The sequence below is a fragment of the Athene noctua genome, chromosome 2, assembly GCF_965140245.1.
Source record: "Athene noctua chromosome 2, bAthNoc1.hap1.1, whole genome shotgun sequence".
Taxonomy (NCBI): Eukaryota; Metazoa; Chordata; class Aves; order Strigiformes; family Strigidae; genus Athene; species Athene noctua.
The window spans coordinates 1947518-1968833 of NC_134038.1; the positions used below are offsets into that span (position 1 = coordinate 1947518).

Genomic DNA, 21316 nt, shown 5'->3' on the forward strand with positions numbered 1-21316 from the left:
TTTCCATCAGCTGCCTTGAAGCCTGTGGGTAAATTGTTCCCCCGTGGGAACTGTTAAGCAGTAAGACACAGTGAGATTAAACAACGAGGCTACTGTGAAAAGGCACGGGGAGATGTATGGGAATAAATCATGGGTAAGAGGGGGCTCAGGGCTCCCGTGTTTACCAGCAGCCATCCCTCCCGGGCACCCCGACCGACACGACCAGCCCCGTCCCTGATGGTGAAGCGTGACCAGGGGACCTGTCACCACAGCAGGGTTTGACCCTCTCTGGGTGTCCTAAAATCCATCTTTTTGGTCTTGTTGTGTTGCTCAGCCAACAGCCTTTCAGCACAGCTCTGATTTGCACCTTATCCTCATAAAATACCGGCCGTGCTCATGCTAAGAGGGGCAGCTTCGGTTAGCACGCGCCGCCCAAGGAAGTGGAGCTTCCTTGGGAAAACTCATTTTCCTCCCTCAGGTGGCGTGTGGTGTTTTTCACGGTGGCAGCTGCTTGATTTTTCTGTAGAAAATTCAAATGTGGGGACTTTCTCAGCTGATGCCTTGTTCTCGTTTGCGTTTTTCTGGTCTTGATGATGTGTTGGGTTGGTTATTTTCTCCTTTTCTGGTGGAAGTTTTAACATCTTCCCACTATAAACTTATTTCATGTGTCTGATAACATTTAATTTCACACAGTTCTTTAGGAAAAGCCACATGAGCTGTGTTAGCAGCAGCGAACAGTTAAATGTCTTTGGGGTTTTCTCTTCATTATCCCATGCTCGGTACGTGATACAGAACAGCAGCCTGGGGTCCCTTAATCTGTTATCACAGAAAGATGAAGATCAACACTGGTCATAGTGCATACTTTCAGCTGGGTTTTTTTGTTGTCTGCTGGGTAAAACAGCATTTTTCTTCTCTCACACCCAACAGCCATCAGATGTTGGTCTTTCTGGGTATTTCTTTCCCCTCCTTTGGTCCCAGGTTGACCCCCAGTGCCTTTTCCTTGAGCACAGGCAGTCATTGAGAAACCTGTGTATGTTCATCCACGTAGTTGCTGGTGGATTCCTGGCTCTGTAGTGACACTCCGCCTCCATCTTTCAAATCACAGAAGGGTTTGGGTTGGAAGGGACCTTTAAAGATCATCCAGTCCAACCCCCTGCCACGGGCAGGGACATCTCCCACCGGATCAGGTTACTCAAAGCTGCGTACAGCCTGACTTTGAACACTTCCAGTGATGGGCCATCCACAACCTCTCTGGGCAACCTGGTCCAGGGTGTCACCATCCTCATCATAACAAGTTCATTCCTCAAGTCCAATCTAAAACTACCCTGTTTTGATTTAAAACCGTTGTCACTACAGGCCCTCGTAATAAGTCTCTCTCCATCTTTCTGATCAGCCCCCTTTCTATATTAAAAGACCAATAAGGTGCTTCTGGAGCCTTCTCCAAGCTCCTCCAACCTCAGCTCTCAGCTAGTTGTCTGAGGAGAGGTGCTCCAGCCTGCTGATCATCCTGGACTTCTGTCCCAGGTGGTCGTTGTGGCCACCACAGCACCTGGCACATAGGTGTGGAGGTGAAGGACACTGGCTCTCCTCTTCCCGCAGCGTCGAGAGACTTTGTGACAGCAAAAGGCTTGGAGGTGTTCAATGGCAGAAGCTTCTTGAGTCTAGCAAGTGTAAGAATCACAGTGAATTATTAAGCTGCATATAACCTTTAAGAAGATCCTCCTGGCCCTCTGCAACTCCCTGCCAGGAGGGGGCAGAGAGGGGGGATGAGTCTCTGGAGCCAAGGCCCCAGCGCCAGGCCCCGAGGGAATGGCCTCAAGCTGCCCAGGGCAGGGTCAGGCTGGCTCTGAGGAAGGATTTCTGTGCAGAAGGGGCTGTTGGGCGTTGGAATGGGCTGCCCAGGGCAGGGGGGAGTCCCCGGGATCCCTGGGGGGGTTGAAGAGTCGGGCTGAGCCAGCGCTGAGGGATCTGGGGGAGTTGGGAAGGGTCAGGGGGAGGGTCATGGTTGGGCTGGAGGAGCTGCAAGGGCTTTTCCAACCCAGATGGTTCTGGGATTCTGTGAGTAATTTTTTGCTTCTTCATCCTGCTGTTCTGATCAGTTGTGTTCTTTCTCTCCAAGGTCCCCACTGCTGTGGTTGGGCCAGGAGTGGGATGGGAGCCTCCCTATGCTCACTGCTGTTATTTCAGAGCTCCAACATCTCCCTTAGAGGAGAAGCACATGGACAAATCTCTGGATGAAAAGTCCATCAAGGATTGTTGAACATCTTCTGGCTCTGGAAATCCTGAAAGCTCAGGCTGCTCCTTGATCTCATACCCCCAAAACTAGTCCTGGCTGTGGCCAGAGAGGATCTGGGAGGGGTTTTGGAGGTGTCCAGGTGTGCTAGCATCAAGAGAGGCCATGTTTTGGGGCTGAGTTTCTTCCAGATCAGTTTTCTGGGTGGCAGCCTTGTACTCGTGGGTCTTCAGCATCACAGCAGTGGGTCAGCAAAGGTTTGCTCCCCTCCTGGAGGCCCTTCACATACTGTCTAAGACCTTAAGCAGCTCCTTCATGTGCAGATTGTGCATGCTTTTAGTTTGGGACTGACTAAGAGCTTTCAAATGCAGATGCTTTTTCATTCAAGTCACCCCAGGGCTGATGCCTGGAGAGAACCAGCTGCGGCAGGAGCAGATTTCTTGGCTTGAAACACTCATCTCCAAACTCCATGACGCTGTTAAGCTGAATTAGACCCAGTCAAGCTGAGAAGCTCCTCCTTGCCCAGCTACCAAGGGGGCCTGTTGGAAGTGCAAAAAGTCTTAATATAAAACACCTCCACTCAGTATTAGCATGGGGAGGGATTTGGGGAAGGCTAAGCTTTGAGCCATCCCAAATTTTCTATATCTTGGTCATACCTCCATCTTATTCCTTTCATGATCCTATTGCAACTTCTTCCAATTTCCTCATTTGAATCGGAGAGAGCTGGTGGCAGCAGGACACACTCATGGCGTTGGATAAGGAAGGACAGGATCTTGTAGGTGTGCAGGATCTGGCTGGATCCGAGCAGAGGGGCCATGGGGAAACGGTGATGCCATCGATGGACCCCTCGACATGATGAGGGGGTGCCCAGGAGGCAGCTGGAGGGGCTGTTCATTAAAGCTGTAAATCAGTGAAAGGAGTGAGCTGGTTAAAGGGTGGAGAAGAGGAAGAGGAGAAAGACTTGCATGATTTCGCTGCTCAGACACATCACTTTTCTCTCCCATCTCGGTGAAATCTTTAAAGATGACCCACGTGGGGATGAGCTTGCTGAGCCCCAGCTCCCTGCTCTGTACCTCCTTGTCACCAAACAAACCCTGAACTGGGGATAAAACTCACTCCTGCTCCTATTAGAAAAATCAAACCTCAAACAGATTTATCCGCCTGTGTTCATGAAGGTTGGGCATTTGGGTCTGAACATCAGCAAATTGCTTCTTCTTAAAAGATGATCCATTTTATACACTTCCAGCGGGAGAGCGTGATGAGGAGGTGTCACATTAAAGCATCTTGGCAGCTTCTCCTCCCCTTTCTCTCATCCGTGTGAGGGAAAGAGCCATTTAAGATTTAAATTTATCTCCGTCTTACACGCAGCTGGTTTGGGCTCAGCTGGAGGACAGGTAGAAATGCCTGGTCTTAGCAACAGAAATACTGCGTGAAGCTTTGTGTGAGGCTGGTTTTAGAGGTTACGAGCCCTCTCCGGGCTTTCTCATGTAGGATGTGAACACATGTGCAGGGGGAAAGAGGAGAGGAGTTTGCCAGGTGAATGCACCCGCTTCCTTTTTCCTGGTGTTGAAGGAGGCACGGCATGGAGAGCTACCCAGGCATGGCTCCCTCACCTTCATTTTGACCCAAATTGTGTTGGGTCTGTTTGTTAGGAGGTTTTAGTGATATTTTAGGCATATTTTTAGATGGCAGCCATGTATCGGCCTCTTCCACCAGTGGGTTCATGGTGTGCTGAGTGGACCTCGACTTTCCTGGTGGTTTTTGCTGCTTGCAGGCGTGTCTGGGGGGCACTGGGGATAACTCCTGGGCAGTGGGGCAGCTCCTTCTCTGGGATGGGGGATTTGTAGCTTACCTTCTCCCATCGTTCAGAAGTAGCGGATGGAGAGCACTGCCTTTGATAGCTCTTTTACAGTCCACTGCAGCTGTACGAAAATCAACTACTGAAGCAACTTTATTTCATTTATCTTTAATTTTGGCTGTGGTTGACAGATGTTTTCTGGGTGGTAGGGTTGCCTGCTTGATTTCTTTTTTTTCCTAGAATGTGTAGCAGAAATCTTCATCAACAAACTGATTAGTAAGTAAAAACTTTATTAAGAAAAAAAAAAAAAAAGTGGGTAGGCTTGGTAATGGGTTTGCTTGTAAAATCATGAACGGTGGCCAGGCTGGATTTGAGTGGGCTGAAATCTGTCCGGGTGCATCTTGTTGGTTTGCTGAGGACGTTGAGTCCTTGCATGTCTCCTCTGAGTGACAGTGTCTGTGCTGCTCATAGCAAGTGCTAAATCTCAGTGCTGGCGACGGGAGCTTTCCGTTAAAAACACTTTGTAGCCTGCAGAGGAGGTTTAAAACCAATCGCGTTTCTTCCATGCCCAATCCTACCTGTGTATCGCTGTGGAAATCTTTGTGGGTTTCCAGTTGCATCTTATTTACCGTACTCTGTAATGGCATAATGAGGGTTCTTATTGCTGCTTTAATTTAACTGTAGTATCTTAACAGCGTTCAGATGCTTACATTAAAGATGTTACTTATCAGGGTAAACTTGAACTGCTTAATAGCCTGGGCTAGTTGATAATAGCACCTAGATAAATACCGGTCTGTGATTTTCTCTCTTGCACTTTAATATCTTTGTAGAGGAAGGTGCATCGCAAAACATCAAAATTAGGAAGTTCAGGGGAAAAGCAGCCGCTGAATCACGGCTAGAAAAGTTGGGAATATACCGACAAGGCAGAGAGTTCTTGATTTCAACCTGAACTTCTGTACAGATGAACGCAAAGAAGAGCAGATTTTGTCTTTGCTTCCTGTGCTGGAATCTCCCTTCATTCCCATCTGTTCTCTGTGGGTGGACGATGTCTGTGTCCTGTGAGCAGTGGTGACACCTTCCCTGAGCCCCCTGGCATCGTGCAAGTGGTGAAGTCCCTGTCATCCCTGATGCAGATGACGCTGCAGGGGATGTCCGGTGGATGTCTAGCTTGCTCCATCCTCAACAATGATGATTTGGGGTTGGTATTTGCCATCGATGAGTTCCCCACGTGAAATTGGCTCCATCGTGGCTTTGGGGTATGATGGATGAGATTGTGAGGGTCTCTGATAGAAATGGGGTTCCTGAACAAAGTAGCACGGGGAATGATTGGATGCCGTAGACATTGCCACATGGCTGTGATCGCTGGGTTGGTAATTCACCTTATAGATAGCCACATCCAAAGAGTTACAGTCAATGGCTCAATGTCCAAGTGGAAACCAGTAACAAATGGTGTCCGTCAAGGGTCTGTAGTGGGGCCAATACTAATTAATGTCTTCATTAACAACATAGCGGGATTGAGTGCGCCCTCAACAGGTTTGCAGATGACACCAAGGTGAGTGATGCCGTTGATTCCCCTAAGGGACACGTTGTCATCCAGAGGGACCTTGACAGGCTGGAGGAATGGGCCCATGTGAACCTCATGGAGTTCAACAAGGCCAAGGGCAAGGTCCTGCCCAGGGGTCGGGGCAATCCCCGGTATCAACACAGGCTGGGGGAGGAGTGGATGGAGAGCAGCCCCGAGGAGAAGGACTTGGGGGTGCTGGTGGGTAAAACATGGGACATGACCCAGCAATGTGCCCTCGCAGCCCAGAGAGCCAACTGTAAGCTGGGCCGTGTCCCAAGCAGCGTGGCCAGCAGGTCGAGGGAGGGGATTGTCCCCCTCTGCTCCCCTCTGGTGAGACCCCCCGGAGCCCCGCGTCCAGCTCTGGGGTCCCCAGCACAGGACAGACATGGAGCTGCTGGAGCGGGGCCGGAGGAGGGACACGGGAATGGTCCGAGGGCTGGAGCAGCTCTGCTGGGGGGAAAGGCTGGGAGAGTTGGGGGGTTCAGCTGGGGAGAGAAGGCTCCGGGGAGACCTTAGAGCCGCCTTTCAATATAGAAAAGGGGCTCATAAAGACGGAGCAATGGTTTTAAACTGGAAGAGGGTACATTTAGATCGGATATAAGGAAGAAATATTTCACGAGGAGGGTGGTGAGGCCCTGGCACAGGCTGCCCAGAGCAGCTGTGGCTGCCCCCTCCCTGGAAGGGTTCAAGGCCAGGTTGGACGGGGCTTTGGGCAACCTGGGCTGGTGGAAGGTGGCCCAGCCCATGGCAGGGAGGTTGGAACTATAAGGTCTTTAATGTCCCTCCAAACCCAAACCTTCTATGATGGTTCCTCCTTATATCAGTGGCTTTGCTTTTGTGGTGGCTCAACTGGTCTGGGGTGCTTTAGGGTCGGAGTAGGGCTGACTTGCTCAGTGTCTGGAAAATCCAACCTCCAGCTGTTGAGACTCTAAGCAAAGCTCTCACCAGTCAGCGGGAACCTGGGGGCAAGGAGCGAGATGAGGCAGGAAGCAATTCTCAAGTAAGAAGATACATTTAAAGGAAAAAAAAAAAATCATTGGAAATACTCAATTATGGTACTTCTGCTCCCGCTCAGAGCTGAAGCCTGGAGGTGTCCCATGCATGTGTGCTGGGGAGGTGAAATGCTCGTTGACAACATTTTACTAACGTGGGAAATTCCAGTTACAGAGGAGTCACACACCCAAACCAAGGAGCAGCAACATGAGAGGAAACAGTTGACAGAGATTTAAAGGAAGCTTTGAGGTGGCAGAGAAGGGATGCGAAGGAGAGCCTCGTCCCTTAGGTCATTTTTGTTTGGGCTTGGGGAATGGATGCTGCAGGGATGAGGCTTTGCTTTGGCCTCTTCAATCCCTCCCAGCTGTTTTGCTGCATCTTAAATATGGTGTTCCCCCTGATTTTAGAAACGCCATCTTGTTCTTGCTCCAGCTCTGGAGGTGTTTTAGCTCCAACGGTGTTTTATTGCCTGCAGATACCAAGGGAGAGGGTTCGCAGCTTTGCGGTAGATCCTCGAGAGCATTTGGTAGGTCTCACATCCTAGCGAGCATTTGGAGGCCATCAGAAGTCATCCCTTCCCTGCAAGCATTTTGCTAAGGCACTAACTCTGTATTGAGAGCAGAAACCTGTTTTGGAGTAAATTCCTTAAGATAATTGTGTCGGCTAAATTTCTTCAGCATTATTCCACAGCCGGGACGATGTTCGGATGTGTTGTCCTCCAGGTTTTAACGACAGGGAGCTGGAAATTTTTTTTTTTTTTTTTTTTTTTTTTAAGCCTGCTTCCATCTGCACCCAATTATAAAAAAGCCATCAAAAAAACCCTATTTACTAGCTGTCAGTTCGGAGCGGCGTCAGAAAACAGCTCCGCCACCTCCAGCGATAGCTTCCCAACAGCCACTTAACGCTGAGATGTGGCGGGTAAGAGGGACATTAAAACAGCCTGACATCAATCCAACCAGTTAATCCTGCTGCTCGGCGCTGGGGCTACCTGTAATAGCTCTGGCGAAGCTGCGTGGATGTGCAGAGGGCTTTCAAATAGAAAGCACTTGAGTCAAGACACTTGAGTTTCGGGGATTAACTTGTGCTTTTAATGCTCCCCCCTTCCCCAGAAGATCTGCGTGGTGTTTTTATCACTGCAGTGCTCTGGGTTTCCCGGCAAGAGCTGGACTTGTGTCCGTCACGGTGGACCCAGAGATGGACACGGGTCCAAGGAGATGGGAAAACCCTCCAGCACTTTACATCTCTTGTCTGTCTGGTGGTCCCCTTGTCACCTGCCGTCCCCTGGGAAAGGAGCAATCGAGCCGGGTGTGAGACGAGCCTGGAGATACTTGGGAGGTTCAACCTGGACAAACTGCTGGTGGAGCAGAGCCGGGAATTTGGGGCTGGATGGGACCTCTCATCCCCACCCCGTAAGGTCAGTGGGTGGGTGGTGGTTGGCCCAGTAACCCAGCTTCGCCTTCCTCCCGCCCTCCGCTGCCTCCTGCCAAGCTCCTTCATGGAAAATGTTAATTAATGTGATTGCCGGGGCTGAGCTGGGACCTTCCACCAGTTGCTGCCTCCTTCTTTGCCAGGTCTGTGCTAAACAAGGCCGCGCCCTGCAAACCCCCTCGTCCCCATCCCTCTCCCTGTGCGTGTCAGGGTCCGTTAGGCCATTTAAGGCACCTTGAATTTCACCCAGAGCTGCCTTGGCAGCCAGGGAGGAATCCCAGCCACGGGAGCTGCCAGCCAGGCACCATCCCAGCACCGGGCACCACTGCTGGGGAACCCTGGAGCGGGGACACCGGGATGAGGACAGCATCAGCGAGACCATGGCATCCCCGTCAGCACCTGATGGAGCCGGAGGATTTCTCCCCAGGGCTTTTTAGGGGTGCTGTGTGTTTTTTGTTGTCTCTGTTGGAAAGGAACCAGAGGCTTTTTTCTCTTTTTATGGTCCAACCTGCGTGTTGGCAGGGGTCCCATGGGGGTATAATTAGCCACCCTGACAGGTGGAAGGGATCAGATGGCCCCCAGCATGAGGTCGTGCCTGCCACCCCGCAGCCCCGCTCCGCTTCACCCCGGCTGACACGCGGCGACCAGCAAACCACCCTACAGCAACCCAGCCCCGGCGTGTTTGCTCCGGCACGCAGGGCAAGAGCAGAAGAGGTACCGTAAATAAACAGAAGGGTTTTTTCCAGCCGCCAAGCCTGGCGGGGAGGCAATCCCAGCCTTACCATCCCAGCCCTGAAACAGCGGCAATGGACGGGGCGTTACGGAAGAAGGGGCTGAGCGCTGGGAACGGCATGGAAAAGCCATTAGAAACCTGAGCTGGGGACACGGCCCTGGGATTAGTCGCACATGGTTTGTTTTCTTTATTAAGTATCTTTTTGCCGTGAAGCCAATAAACGTGGTCTGGTACGATGATTGACTTGGAGGTTGGTGCCAGTGAGAGCACTGGGGAGGTGGCACATCCCGATCCCAGCACCCAGCCGGGACCACGGCACCGTCATCCCCCCTCCTCAAGGATTTGTATTCGGTCCCTCGGGTGCCCTGCTGGGAAGAAACGGCCAAGTTTCTCAGCTTTTCCCCAAAATAGCATCATTCCTCAGCGTAGCAGCATCACCACCAGCTGTGACTGTGAGGCAGCCACGTGGCTTTTGAAGGCTAAGGCACTTTTTTCCTATTCTTCTCTTTTCCAAGTCCATTTTGTGCTGGAAACTTCTCTGCACAAGTGGATCTCGCATCCTTGGACAGAGGCTCTAAAGAGCTGCTGCCCCGGCAATAAATAACAATAATCGGCATCAGATGAGTTCATAATCAACAGGAGGCTTTCAGAGTGTCCCCATCAGCACAAGGACAGAAAGCTGGAGGTGATGGTGGACTTAGAAACCTTCCGGCATGCACTAGGTCTGATGTACCATCAGGCCAACTTGCCACCGCGTGAGGTCAGTGCCGTTGAATTAGAGCTGGCCCCAGCTATAAAGACAACACGGGAATTATTTTGTGTTGACACTGGTCAGAAACGTGATGATACAGCCCAAGAACCCATCCCGCCCTCTTTTGCTGCCAGATATTGTATGAGGCACGAAATCCTGAGGTTTTGCTCATGCTCCCCTTGGGATCCACTTGCCCTGGCAAAGGGGCTCAACAGCTCTGCCCATCCTGCGCCATCAGAGTCGGGTAATTTCAAGGCAGGCATCATCATCTATCACTGCCCATCCGAAGAAAGAATGGCTTTGGGCAAAGCATGTGGGGAAAAGAAGAATGAGAAGATAAACTGTGGGGGTTTCCAGGTCTTGTCCATGCAGATGATCTCAGCTTTCAACCTCCCCAGCTCTCCATCGCCTGGCAGCCCCCGCGTTCATCCCAGCCTTCCATCCCCAACGGGATGTTGCCTTTATTTTTTCTCTCCCTTAATTTTGTTTCACTTATTTTTAAAGCAATTATCGGGTTGGGGGGGTTGATTTTCTGCTTACTAATATTTGGGAGAAGTTACTGCCCTTGAAAGCTGTCCTGTCACTGCCTTTTCAAGCATTTATTCTTGGCCTGGGCCATATCCCGTCTGCAGATGGAGGTGTTTGGACCAGCACAAGTTGGGAAAAAGATAGGGAAAAACTGAAAGCTGTTCTCTCAAACCTCTGCTTGACTCAAATGTCTGTTTTCTATGTGTTTTGCAAGAGAATTGCTGCTTAAACAGAGCTTTCTGTGCTGGAGGAGATGGTTTTTTCCATACCCAAAATAAGCATCAGTGTTCTTACCAGCCCGGGACGGGCAGGAGCTGGCACTGCCTGCACGGCTGCAGTGCTCTAGTCTCTAGTGGTGCTTTTCCAGTGCTGGTCAGTGGGTGGAGGAGAGCAAACCATGTCCTGGGCCGTGTCCCAAGCAGCGTGGCCAGCAGGTCGAGGGAGGGGATTGTCCCCCTCTGCTCCCCTCTGGTGAGACCCCCCGGAGCCCCGCGTCCAGCTCTGGGGTCCCCAGCACAGGACAGACATGGAGCTGCTGGAGCGGGGCCGGAGGAGGGACACGGGAATGGTCCGAGGGCTGGAGCAGCTCTGCTGGGGGGAAAGGCTGGGAGAGTTGGGGGGTTCAGCTGGGGGAGAGAAGGCTCCGGGGAGACCTTAGGGAGGCCTCCCAGTACTTAAATGGGACTAAGAAAAATGGGGGAGGGACTTTTTAGTAGGACCTGTTGCAACAGGACAAGGGGTAATGGTTTTAAACTGACAGAAGGTAGGTTTAGATTGGACATAAGGAAGAAATATTTTATGATGAGGGTGGTGAGACACTGGACCAGGTTGCCCAGGGAAACTGTGGATACCCCCTCCCTGGAAACTTGGACAGGGCTTTGAGCAACCTTATCTAGTAAAAGATGTTTCTGTCCATGTCAGGGGAGTTGGACTAGATGATCTTGAAAGGTCACTTCTAACCCAAACCTTTCGATGATTCTATGAAACATAAGATTTTGGGGTAATGGCAGAGCCTGGGCAGTTTAGAGCTCACTATTCTCAGGTTGCCCATTGGCTTGTAGACTTACTTGCCATTCAATCTCCTTCAGATAGAGGGGGTAAGTCATAGAAACTGGGATTTTTAGTGAATTTTTAGTTGTCACTGCGCCATCCCCCCCACTGAGCCAATGGCCGTGTGTCCATCCGGATCCCCAGCCCTCCTGCTGCTCAGCGCCGTCCCCAACCTCCAGCAGACGAGCTTCTTGCTCCTCTGCCGACTTCAGCGATCAGCCCCAGGCAGCAGAGCTGCCAAACTCTTCTGCCCTTTTGAGGAGAGATCTCCCACGGCTCAGCGGGGCTGCCGCTTAATCCCAAAGGTCAGCGTGGGGAGCTGCTCCCATTCTCCCAAAGTCAAGTTGTGTTAAAAGGGCAGGAGCTCACCTACATCCCACGTTGTCAGGAAGATGCATTTTTATAAACAGGCAAGAATGATCATGCTGAAACCCTCACTGTGTTTCTCTTCCCGTGGATTTGTCCTATTTTTCCCCAAACCTGTGCAAAATTTAAGCATCTTTAATGGTTGGACTAGGTGATCTTCAAGGTCTTTTCCAACCTAGATGATTCTGTGATTTTGTGACCTTTACTACTCTGTAGCAAGGAGGTTTGCAGTTTGGGCATCCAAGTGTGGAAGGACCCACGTGGGGAAAAAGCAGGCTGTGTCTTTGCTTGTGGAGAAGGTGAACAGGCAAATGGATCCTGGTGTTGTGGACCCTTCGTGGTGCTGTGTGTGTTGGGTTGTGTCTTGCCATGGGTGTTGTGATGTGGTGCCTGCTGGCCTGCGAGAGCCAAGGTGGGCTCATCAGGTGGGGTGGGACAGAGCATCCTGGGTGGGTGTGGGTTCCCCTGGACATCACGGGGCTCAGCATAGCTCCAGGACCTGCTCCCACCCTCCATCCCTTGGGTTACACTTGGACAAGCTCTCTGGGTTGCTGGGTGTTGCTATCACGGTGTTGGGAACAGTTGGAGATTAGGAAGAGGCTGTTTTTTCTCCCTCCCCCCGGCCAACGTTCCCAGCCACCCAGGCAGAAATCACACCTGAAGGTGTCTCCTCTGCCCTGCCTGCATCTCTTCCTGCCTTTCCTGCTGCCAAAACCTGCCATTTCCCAGCAGAAAGCCTAGTCTGGGGAAAGCTGCGGAGCACTGCTGATGACTCCCTCCCACCGGCACAGCCAGTGGCTGTGGGGATGGCTGTGAACGTTGCTGCTTGGAGCCACCAAAACGCCGGGCTGGCAGGGCAGAAATGCTTTTTGGGGTGGACATCATGATTCCATCATTTTGCCAGTGCTGTGCCCTGGCCACGCTAAGCATCCCTGGACAGTCAGCCAAGCTCATTCCAAAGCTCTAAGCAGACCGTGTTGAGCTCCAGCCCTGGGGCACCTTCAGCAGGAGTCTGGTCTAGGCAGCAGTCCCAAGATAAGTCTGAAAAGGAACATATCACTGAATCATCTGGGTTGGAAAAGCCCTTGAAGATCCTCCAGCCCAACCATGACCCTCCCCCTGACCCTTCCCAACTCCCCCAGATCCCTCAGTGCTGGCTCAGCCCGACTCTTCAACCCCTCCAGGGATCCCGGGGACTCCCCCCTGCCCTGGGCAGCCCATTCCAACGCCCAACAGCCCCTTCTGCACAGAAATCCTTCCTCAGAGCCAGCCTGACCCTGCCCTGGGCAGCTTGAGGCCATTCCCTCGGGGCCTGGCGCTGGCTCCTTGGCTCCAGAGACTCATCCCCCCTCTCTGCCCCCTCCTGGCAGGGAGTTGCAGAGGGCCAGGAGGTCTCCCCTCAGCCTCCTCTGCTCCAGACTGAACCCCCCCAGTTCCCCCAGCCGCTCCCCAGCAGACCTGTGCTCCAGACCCTGCCCCAGCTCCGTTGCCCTTCTCTGGCCACGCTCGAGTCATTCAATGGCCTTTTTGGGGTGAGGGGCCCAAAACTGAACCCCCTCAGCGAGGGGCGGCCTCCCCAGTGCCGAGCCCAGGGCTCAGATCCCTTCCCTGTCCCTGCTGGCCACGCCAGTGCTGACACAAGCCAGGATGCCGTTGCCCTCCTTGGCCCCCTGGGCACACTCTGGCTCCTGTTCAGCCGGCTGGCAATCAACCCCCCCAGGTCCCTCTGACTGGCAGCTTTCCATCTGTGCTTCGTTCCTGCTCTTCCCTGCTCCTTTCCATGCCCCAGGCATGTTTGGGCAGGAAGACCCAGTGTTCTCTCTGAAACCAGCTTCTCCAGCCCAGATGACCTCTTTGGGACCTCTCAGCAGCACCAACTTGGGGGTAGATCATTGCCGTTAAGATTTTGGTGGTTTGTGTTGATAAAATCAGGCACTTGGAAAGCTGTGCGTTAGTGTGTTGTGTCTCCCAGAGGACACTCATATTTTTCACCAGTATTTTGGCATGGGATAGTATCGTAATACAGAGAAGGAAGCACCAACACATCCTTCTCTTCCTTTAGCAAAATACTGGTGCCACCTGAAGGAGCCCAGCCATGGGAATCTGCTTTCCCCACAGGGCTTTCGCCACCTTTCCCAACATTGCTCTCTTTTCCCCTTGCAGTGCAAGAAGAAGCACACACTGGTTTGCCCTGACTTTGCCAAGAAAGGCGTCTGCCCCAGGGGTGCCCGGTGCAAGCTGCTGCACCCACAGAAGAAGCGCCACCCAAGAGAGACAGAAGATGGCGACCGCAGCGACCACCCCTCCAAGTGGAGACGAGTCTTGGAGGAGACGGACAGGTAGGAAAAAGCAGAAGAAACTCACTTTGCTGCTCTTAAACAGTTTTCTTCCCAGCCAGCTCTGGATTTTTTATTTCCCAGATGTGTAGGCATCTGTGTGCTGGTTTATTTTAATACGTTAGGTCACTGTGGTGCCTTCCTGATAGAGCCACCACGGGTAATAGGGGTGGGCAGGGTCCATGCTCGAGGGAGAAGTCTCCAGGCAGAGCTGATGGAGAAGAAAGAGAGGATAGATCGTGTCTTGCTACCCGATGCGTGCCGTTGGTGCGTGGGGTATCTTCACACTTAGAAATACGCTGCTTCGGCACCTCCAGGTATCTCTGAGGCTTTTGTAGACCTTCCTTCTGGGAGATGGAGGAGCCCTGATAGAGTCTCCGCTGCCAAAAGCAGGTACAGCTTATCCATAGCTCTGTGGGAAAGTGGAAACCATCATCCCTCTGCCTCACTGCCGTGACAGAGAGCAGAGCTGAGCCCTTGGTGTGGAATGGAGGGGCTTGCCCTCGGGGCTGGACTCACTGCCTGAAGAAGCAGGCATCAAGATAGGATAGGTTTTGTAAAACCCTTTGATGCTGGGCTGGGTCCTTGGTTGATCCTTGGAAGCTCTCTGAGCTCTCTCTGATGCTTTTGGGTGCTGGGATGGAGCCACAGGCTGGTGATGAACATGTTAGTCCTCATCCTCACAGGGTCACAGATTTTCTTAAGGTTGGCACATCCTTGCCTTCCTCTGCCCTCACGCCTGAGCCCTGTCTGCACAATGACTGCATTCCAATGTAATTAAAATTAAAGCCAAAATCTAATAGTCCTGCTTTGTGGGAGAAGAAAATCCTGGCTTGGATGCTTGGCTCCTCCATGGCTCTTCGTAACGGGACGTGGGGGTGAAGGTGGGATGGAAGTGGAGGGACCTGGGAGCTGATCCATGCTCTGGCCCGGTCCTGGGCCTCATCCTGGCCCTGCCTTGTAAGGTAGCAGAGGGGGACAAGCACTCAGCGGGTCTCCGAACTTATCCTGGGTGACCGAAGAGCCTTGGAATGACACTCAGTTCACGTCCCCGGTGTGAACGAAATGTAAGATAGCTCCTTGCTCTTTTTAGGTAAGGAGGCATGAGCACGGGGCTGGGCAGCGGGAGGGACCCTCCTCCCCTCCCGGGGCCAGCTCCTGGCATCCTCCGCTGGGAAAGGAGCACGCCCGAGCTTGGAAGCTGCTCGGGAGGTATTTTTTTTCCTTTATTGGCACCGTCATCGGAGATGTCGAACGAGCTGAAGTGTCACGTTAGCTGCGCTCGGAGAAGGGCGGCAGGGTTGGGGCTGAGCCAAGCCCAGTGGGGTGTCTCTGAGCCATCTCTGCTCCCCACACCCTCCATCTCCCCTCTCCTCTGCCCAGCCGGCACCCGAACAAGAGCCCAGCACCTCCACGAGCATCTGAGAGCTGGAAAACTTGCAGGGAAGCACAGGGTGGGGGAATGCAGTGAGAAACTCTGGCTGAATCTGAGCTGGCTCCTCGGAAATCAGAGATACGGAGCAGCCCAGGATCGAACCTGGGGAGTCTCCGTGTGCAGCTCCAGTGCTTCGCCCCAGCCTCTTCCAGTGCACGTGATTCCATGCCCAGCATGGCCGAGTGGGATTGTTTTATTTTTCCTTATTGTTTTTCCCATGTGCCTCCTACAGGAATGATTCATCTCAGCTCCACGATGATGGAGAAATGCCCGGACCCTCCGGTGCGGAGCAAGAGGTGAAGTTTTGGAAAGAGGCGGGCAGTTCGCCAACCAGCTGGCTGAAAAAGCTGCCGTCCTTCATCTCCCTCCAGTCCTCATCATCCCCCAGTGACCAGGGCTGCAAAGTGGAGAAGGATGAGGACGAGCCAGAGGACGAGCCAGGTAGGAAGCGCTTGCTCTGCTTTTGCTCACGTGTGCTCCGAGCTGCTGCGGTTCTCTGAGCGGGTGAGTTATTCCCCTGCTGCTCTCCATGGGTTTTGGAGGGGGTCGATGTTCCTTGTGAGTAGCCAAACCAGTTAATGCTGGCAGCCCAAACTGGGATGGCAATCGGGACTCACATCTCTGTGCATGCAGGGGCAGGAGCCCCTGGCTCTGCTCCCGAAAACACACGGTGGGGTTTTGTCCCCGTCTTTTGTCATCGGCTCCTTCCTCCTTGTCCTATAAATGATCTGGTGATGAATCCAGTCTTGTTGCTGTGATGGAACTGCAGCAGTTCCTGGTAGGAGGGTGTTTCAGAGGGGTGTGGTGATGCTCTGCCTTATCGCTGGACCCACGGAACAACCTCTGGACCATCCATCACGTGCGTTTCCTGACGGGAAACAGCTTCGAAGCTTTGAAATAAAAACAATCCTGGTGGGAGGTGGGATGGGGTGGTTGCAAGTTTGAAGAAAGAGCCACATTAATCGGAGATTATCTGCTTTGTTCTTTTGATTAAAGGTGGGGGAAGAGGCTTTGGAAAGCAGTAAAATTTTTGGAAAATGTGGTTTTAGGATGAACAAAACATTACAAACTTATTACAAACTCTGACATGTTCTGCCTCAACATTTTCTTAGTTTTTGGAAAAGTTCAGGGAAATGTTTCAACTATTTGAACTGACTGTGAGGAAAAAAAAAAAAAAAAAAAGATAAAATTGTTGAAGCAATGAGAAGAAACGTCTTTGTTTCTCTGCAAAGTGGCTCGGGGTGGAGGTGAACTGCATTTCTGTTTCTCCTAACATTTTCCTTGGTTCCTTCTCTCCTAATTCAGCTTCTACACTGGAAAATCCCTTAATCACTAGCAGCTCTGTGGGAAGGGAGGGGACTTCGGGGCAATGTGGGGATGCCTCTGCAGGAACAGGGGTGATGGAGATGGTGAGGCAGAGATTTCCGAGCACTGGGTGGGAGGTGTTCAGCCAGACAATGCTTCACACTTTCCTTCTCATCTCCCGTCCTTCACTGGAGGGATGTGCAGCAGCTGCATCTCCTGAGCAGCATCACAGAAAGGGAGGCAGCATCCGTCTCAGAAATCAAAATATTTTGTGGCAGTAATGATGAAATCCCCACAACATATGGCTCAGGAGGAACGGAAGGGCTGGAGCATCCCTCCCTGTGTTCAATCCTGTGCCACCTCCGACTGAGCGTGCAGCCAGAACGGAATCCTGCCAGGAGAAGGGATGAATTCCGCGCCGAAAGCCAGGCTGGAGCATTTGCACGGTCGTCCGTAAGCGGCTACCGAAGATCTGCGAGGCTTTGCCTGGCTCGACCACAAAGTGCTTCGAGCCAGGGAAGGCTGAGATGCCTTAACGCTGTCAGAAAGAAAATTCCCAGGATTAGCAACATATTCCTGAAGTCACAGGCAAGCGTGTGTGCTGTCGAACCGCGGCGCGTTATGGATGGGAAAGCTCCTCGCCGCGACGCAGGGAGAAGCACTTGGCTTTCCTTTCTAGGGATTTCTCCCCCACACACACCTCCCTCCTTCCCTCTCCTTGGCCCTGGTTCAACTCCCTTTTGATCTCGGTGGCGGGACCAGGGAAACGCTCCTAAAGCAGTGGCTTAATCGGGGTTTTTTATCTCTTTGATGAAGACGGAGCAATTGATCTGCGGACTAAGAAAGCTGTTGGAACGCCCAGGATTACGCTTGGCAGCCTGGAGTAATTCAGTCAAGAGGGCAGAGGCATCACCCTGGCAGCGAGGGCATCCTTTTCCTCTTCACTCTGGTTTGCATCTTTTGTATCAGCGCTGGTGTGGCCGTCAGGGACAGGGAAGGGATCTGAGCCCTGGGCTCGGCACTGGGGAGGCCGCCCCTCGCTGAGGGGGTTCAGTTCTGGGCCCCTCACCCCAAAAAGGCCATTGAATGACTCGAGCGTGGCCAGAGAAGGGCAACGGAGCTGGGGCAGGGTCTGGAGCACAGGTCTGCTGGGGAGCGGCTGGGGGAACTGGGGGGGTTCAGTCTGGAGCAGAGGAGGCTGAGGGGAGACCTCCTGGCCCTCTGCAACTCCCTGCCAGGAGGGGGCAGAGAGGGGGGATGAGTCTCTGGAGCCAAGGCCCCAGCGCCAGGCCCCGAGGGAATGGCCTCAAGCTGCCCAGGGCAGGGTCAGGCTGGCTCTGAGGAAGGATTTCTGTGCAGAAGGGGCTGTTGGGCGTTGGAATGGGCTGCCCAGGGCAGGGGGGAGTCCCCGGGATCCCTGGAGGGGTTGAAGAGTCGGGCTGAGCCAGCGCTGAGGGATCTGGGGGAGTTGGGAACGGTCAGGGGGAGGGTCATGCTTGGGCTGGAGGATCTTCAAGGGCTTTTCCAGCCAAGATGATTCTGGGATTCTGTGATTCAGGGAAGGATGATATTTCCAGGCATTTTGGGTAGGAGGATGAGTAGAAGGAGTTGGTTCAGTCCAGGGATGTTGGGAGGAGGGCTACGGGGAGCTAGCAGGTACGGGGTCAGGGCACACATCCCTCCGTGCTCCTTCTTTGCCCAAGGAGCCCACGGCATCAGGAAAGCAGATACTGGAGGATCCAAAGGAACAGAAAACCAGGCGGGAATTGCAGATGGCTGTAAAATCAGACGATGATGAAGCAGTTTCCATGCCAAACGGATGCAGCGATCGTGTGCGGCAAGTCTGGGTGCGAGGATACTGTTGGGTGCCCAGCTTTGCCTGTGTTCAGCACTGGGGTACACTCGGTAATTAAAGTCTCATCTCAACACACAAACAAAGGGTCCTGGGGGCACAGCGGCAGCAGGGGACCCCCACGACCTAGTGGGAGAAAAGGAGCCACTGTCCACTAACAATCCATCATCCCGAGAGGGTGCAGGATGAGGCTGTCGATGCTGCTAAAGGACCAAATGGTTCATGGTGGCCAAGTCACCAGGACTGGTGCTTATGAGCTTGAGGTGCTGTTTTGAGCTGAGCGGGTGATCAGGATGAGGCCTTGAGTAGCTCTAGGTAGTGGCTGGTGTCTGTGGTGGGGTTTGGGTGTCTGCACTTTCCCCGCTTCAGCCTTTGTACCAAGGGTAATATTTGGTTTCTGCTTGTAAAGCCTGAAGGTGACACGTAAATTGGCGGGGTAGTAAATAAGGAGGAGGACAGGTTATTATTATGGAGTGATCTGAATTGCTTGGTTAAATGGTCACAGTTTGAGAAAATGCCCTTTTAATACCGCTAAATGCAGGAGGAATGAAGAAAAACACTGTCTGTGTGTGCTGGAGGGATGGAGTGGGGGTTTGGACATGACCTTTAAGGACCAGCGTGGGCAACAGCATCAGCTTGTGGGGTCTTGTTGGGAGTCTGCAGCCTCTGGCCTTGGGATATAGAAGAAGGGGACTGGAAAGGAGTGATGTGGTCTGCATGGGTGGTGCTGAGCCCACTGCTCCTCCCATGGGGAGGGTCTCCAAGTTGCAAGAGGAGCCTTGTCAGTTGGAGTCAGAGGAGTAATTGGAGGACGCTGGTTCTGAGCATCCTCCAAAAAGCCCATCCGTGAGGCACCGGGAGAGCAAAGTGCTTCCAGCCGAGCATCCCATCTGGGAAGGATGAGCTTGGTGGCACCCCATCCTTCACCTTCTTGTGTTCTCCAGCCGGGAGGGCAGAGCCGGAGGGAGCATGGGCTCCCCTACCCCTCCGATACCCGTTTCCAGGTAATGGGCTTTTCCATATTTCACCTTCCAGTTAAATAGCCTACGCTGGAGCCTAACTGGCCTCCCCGCGCTAATTGTAAGCAAGCGCACCAATGCAAACCATTCCAATCGAGTGCTAATTTAATTAGAAAGCACCCATTTTAGTTAATTTGTTCGAGAAGATCACTGAAAACTCCTGGAGAGAACAGATGTTCCCCTCTCCCCCGATGAACATTCAGGGGTTTGTAAATGGCTCCACTCAGCCTTGTTTAGGAGAGAAAAGAGGATTTTATAGCTGCAAACGACCCTTTCTGTAAACATTTTACAGCTCTCTGCACGTTTGAGTGACGATAAACCCCTAGCAACTCGGCGGGCTGCAAATTTGCGACCATACGGCTATCATTTTATTGTCATATTTCACGGTCGTAACGTTAATGGAAGATGCTCGCTACAGTCTTTTTTAACGGCTCCGCTGAGCACGCTCAAACGCTTTGGCTTTGGAGGAATTCGTGGAGGTGCACAACGCTTCTGGGTTTGTTTACAGCTTTCACTTCTGGAGGAATAACTTTGGAAATGCAAATCTTCCCCTTTCTCCCCCCCCCAGCTGGACCTGTGTTTGAGAGCCAGCCCCAGCAGGGCCTGGGACTGCGAGGTTGGGCAACCCCTTGGTGCTAGACCCTGGTCCAACCAACCCCAGCTCTTGGAATTTAGGAGAAAACCGGGGCTGCCAACTGTCTGCGTGGATGTGGCTGGTTCCCCTTGGATGTTCTCCATCGCCTGCAGCATCTCCTTTAACGCTGCTTCTGACCCCAACATTTTGATCCCAAACTTACTTTGGCAGCCAGGTGAGACAACCGACCCTTTTGATCAGTGTGAACCGGCGGCAGAAGATGACCTGGAGCCTTCCAGGAAGCATCTAGATGGTTGGGGATGGAGGGCTGGGACACAAAGGGGTTGTCCCAGGATGACAGGAGCTGGCATCCGCTGCCAACTTTGACCCTGGTGGGACTTAGTGCAGTTTGCTCCTCTTGGTAAGGTCATGGAGGAAACGTCTTTGTAGATAAAATACAGGGAACTGGTTTCTGTGTGGTCACGAACATCTCATACATCCTGTGCTCCAACCCCAACCATCTTGGTGGCATCCACTGAACTGGCTCCAGTATGTCCATGTTCTTCTGTACTGGGGAAGCCATGGAACTCCAGGTGTGGTCTCACAAATGTTGGATGTTTTCGCAGCGCTGCTAAATTAGCCCGATCCGGAAAAGCACTGCTAATGAAGCGTTTAGTGCAGACCTCAGTGCTGAACTTGGACTTCGTGATAAATCTGAAGCTTTTTGTTTATCGAGGGGAACAATTTTTGATATAATTTTCTTTTATTGATCCGTCATCCCTTATGTACTTCCATGGAGAGCCTGGCTCCATCTTCAACTGCCTTTAGGTAACTGAAAACAGTGATTATTTGAGCACAGTTGAAGACAGGGAGTTGAAGACAGCAATTCCCCATTAGTCTTCTCTTCTCCAGACAGAAACCCTCCAGTTCTGTCTCCTCCATCCAAATTACCTTCAGGAGGCATCTGAGCCATCTTGGACTTCTCTGAGGATCTTGAGTCCTGGCTGGTGGGGAGCAAAGGTCTTGGCCTTCCTGGTGGGGCTTGTTGCCTCTTTTTGGAAAAGACCTTGACCATGATGAAGTAACAGGCCAATGGCTGCACCTGCAGCTGATCCATCTCTGTGGCTTCTTCTTTGGGTGGGACCACATCCACGGCCTCTTGTTCAGATGAGGGAGCCTCCATGGCCTCTGGATCTCCCACAGCTTGGTTGAGGGCAGCTGTTCTGTCCCACACAGTCTTCCCAGCCTTTCTGCTCCTCCTGTATACCTTTCTCCTCCAGGTTCCCTCCATTGACTTGACATAGACAGCACCCCCTTTCTGAGCAGGCTCCTGGTGGGTCTCCCCCGCTGTTGCTGGGGGTGTTATGATCAA

At 52.6% G+C, this 21316-nt stretch overlaps 1 protein-coding gene across 1 annotated transcript in view; it reads left to right on the forward strand.

Annotated features, from left to right (window-relative positions):
* Window positions 1-21316, forward strand: part of ZC3H3 (zinc finger CCCH-type containing 3) — a 199420-nt gene that overhangs the window by 168302 nt on the left and 9802 nt on the right. Inside the window, exons 10-11 of the mRNA XM_074898330.1 lie at window positions 13587-13762; window positions 15427-15635. Of these exons, the coding sequence (XP_074754431.1) occupies window positions 13587-13762; window positions 15427-15635 (385 nt within the window). The remainder of the gene's footprint in view (window positions 1-13586; window positions 13763-15426; window positions 15636-21316) is intronic.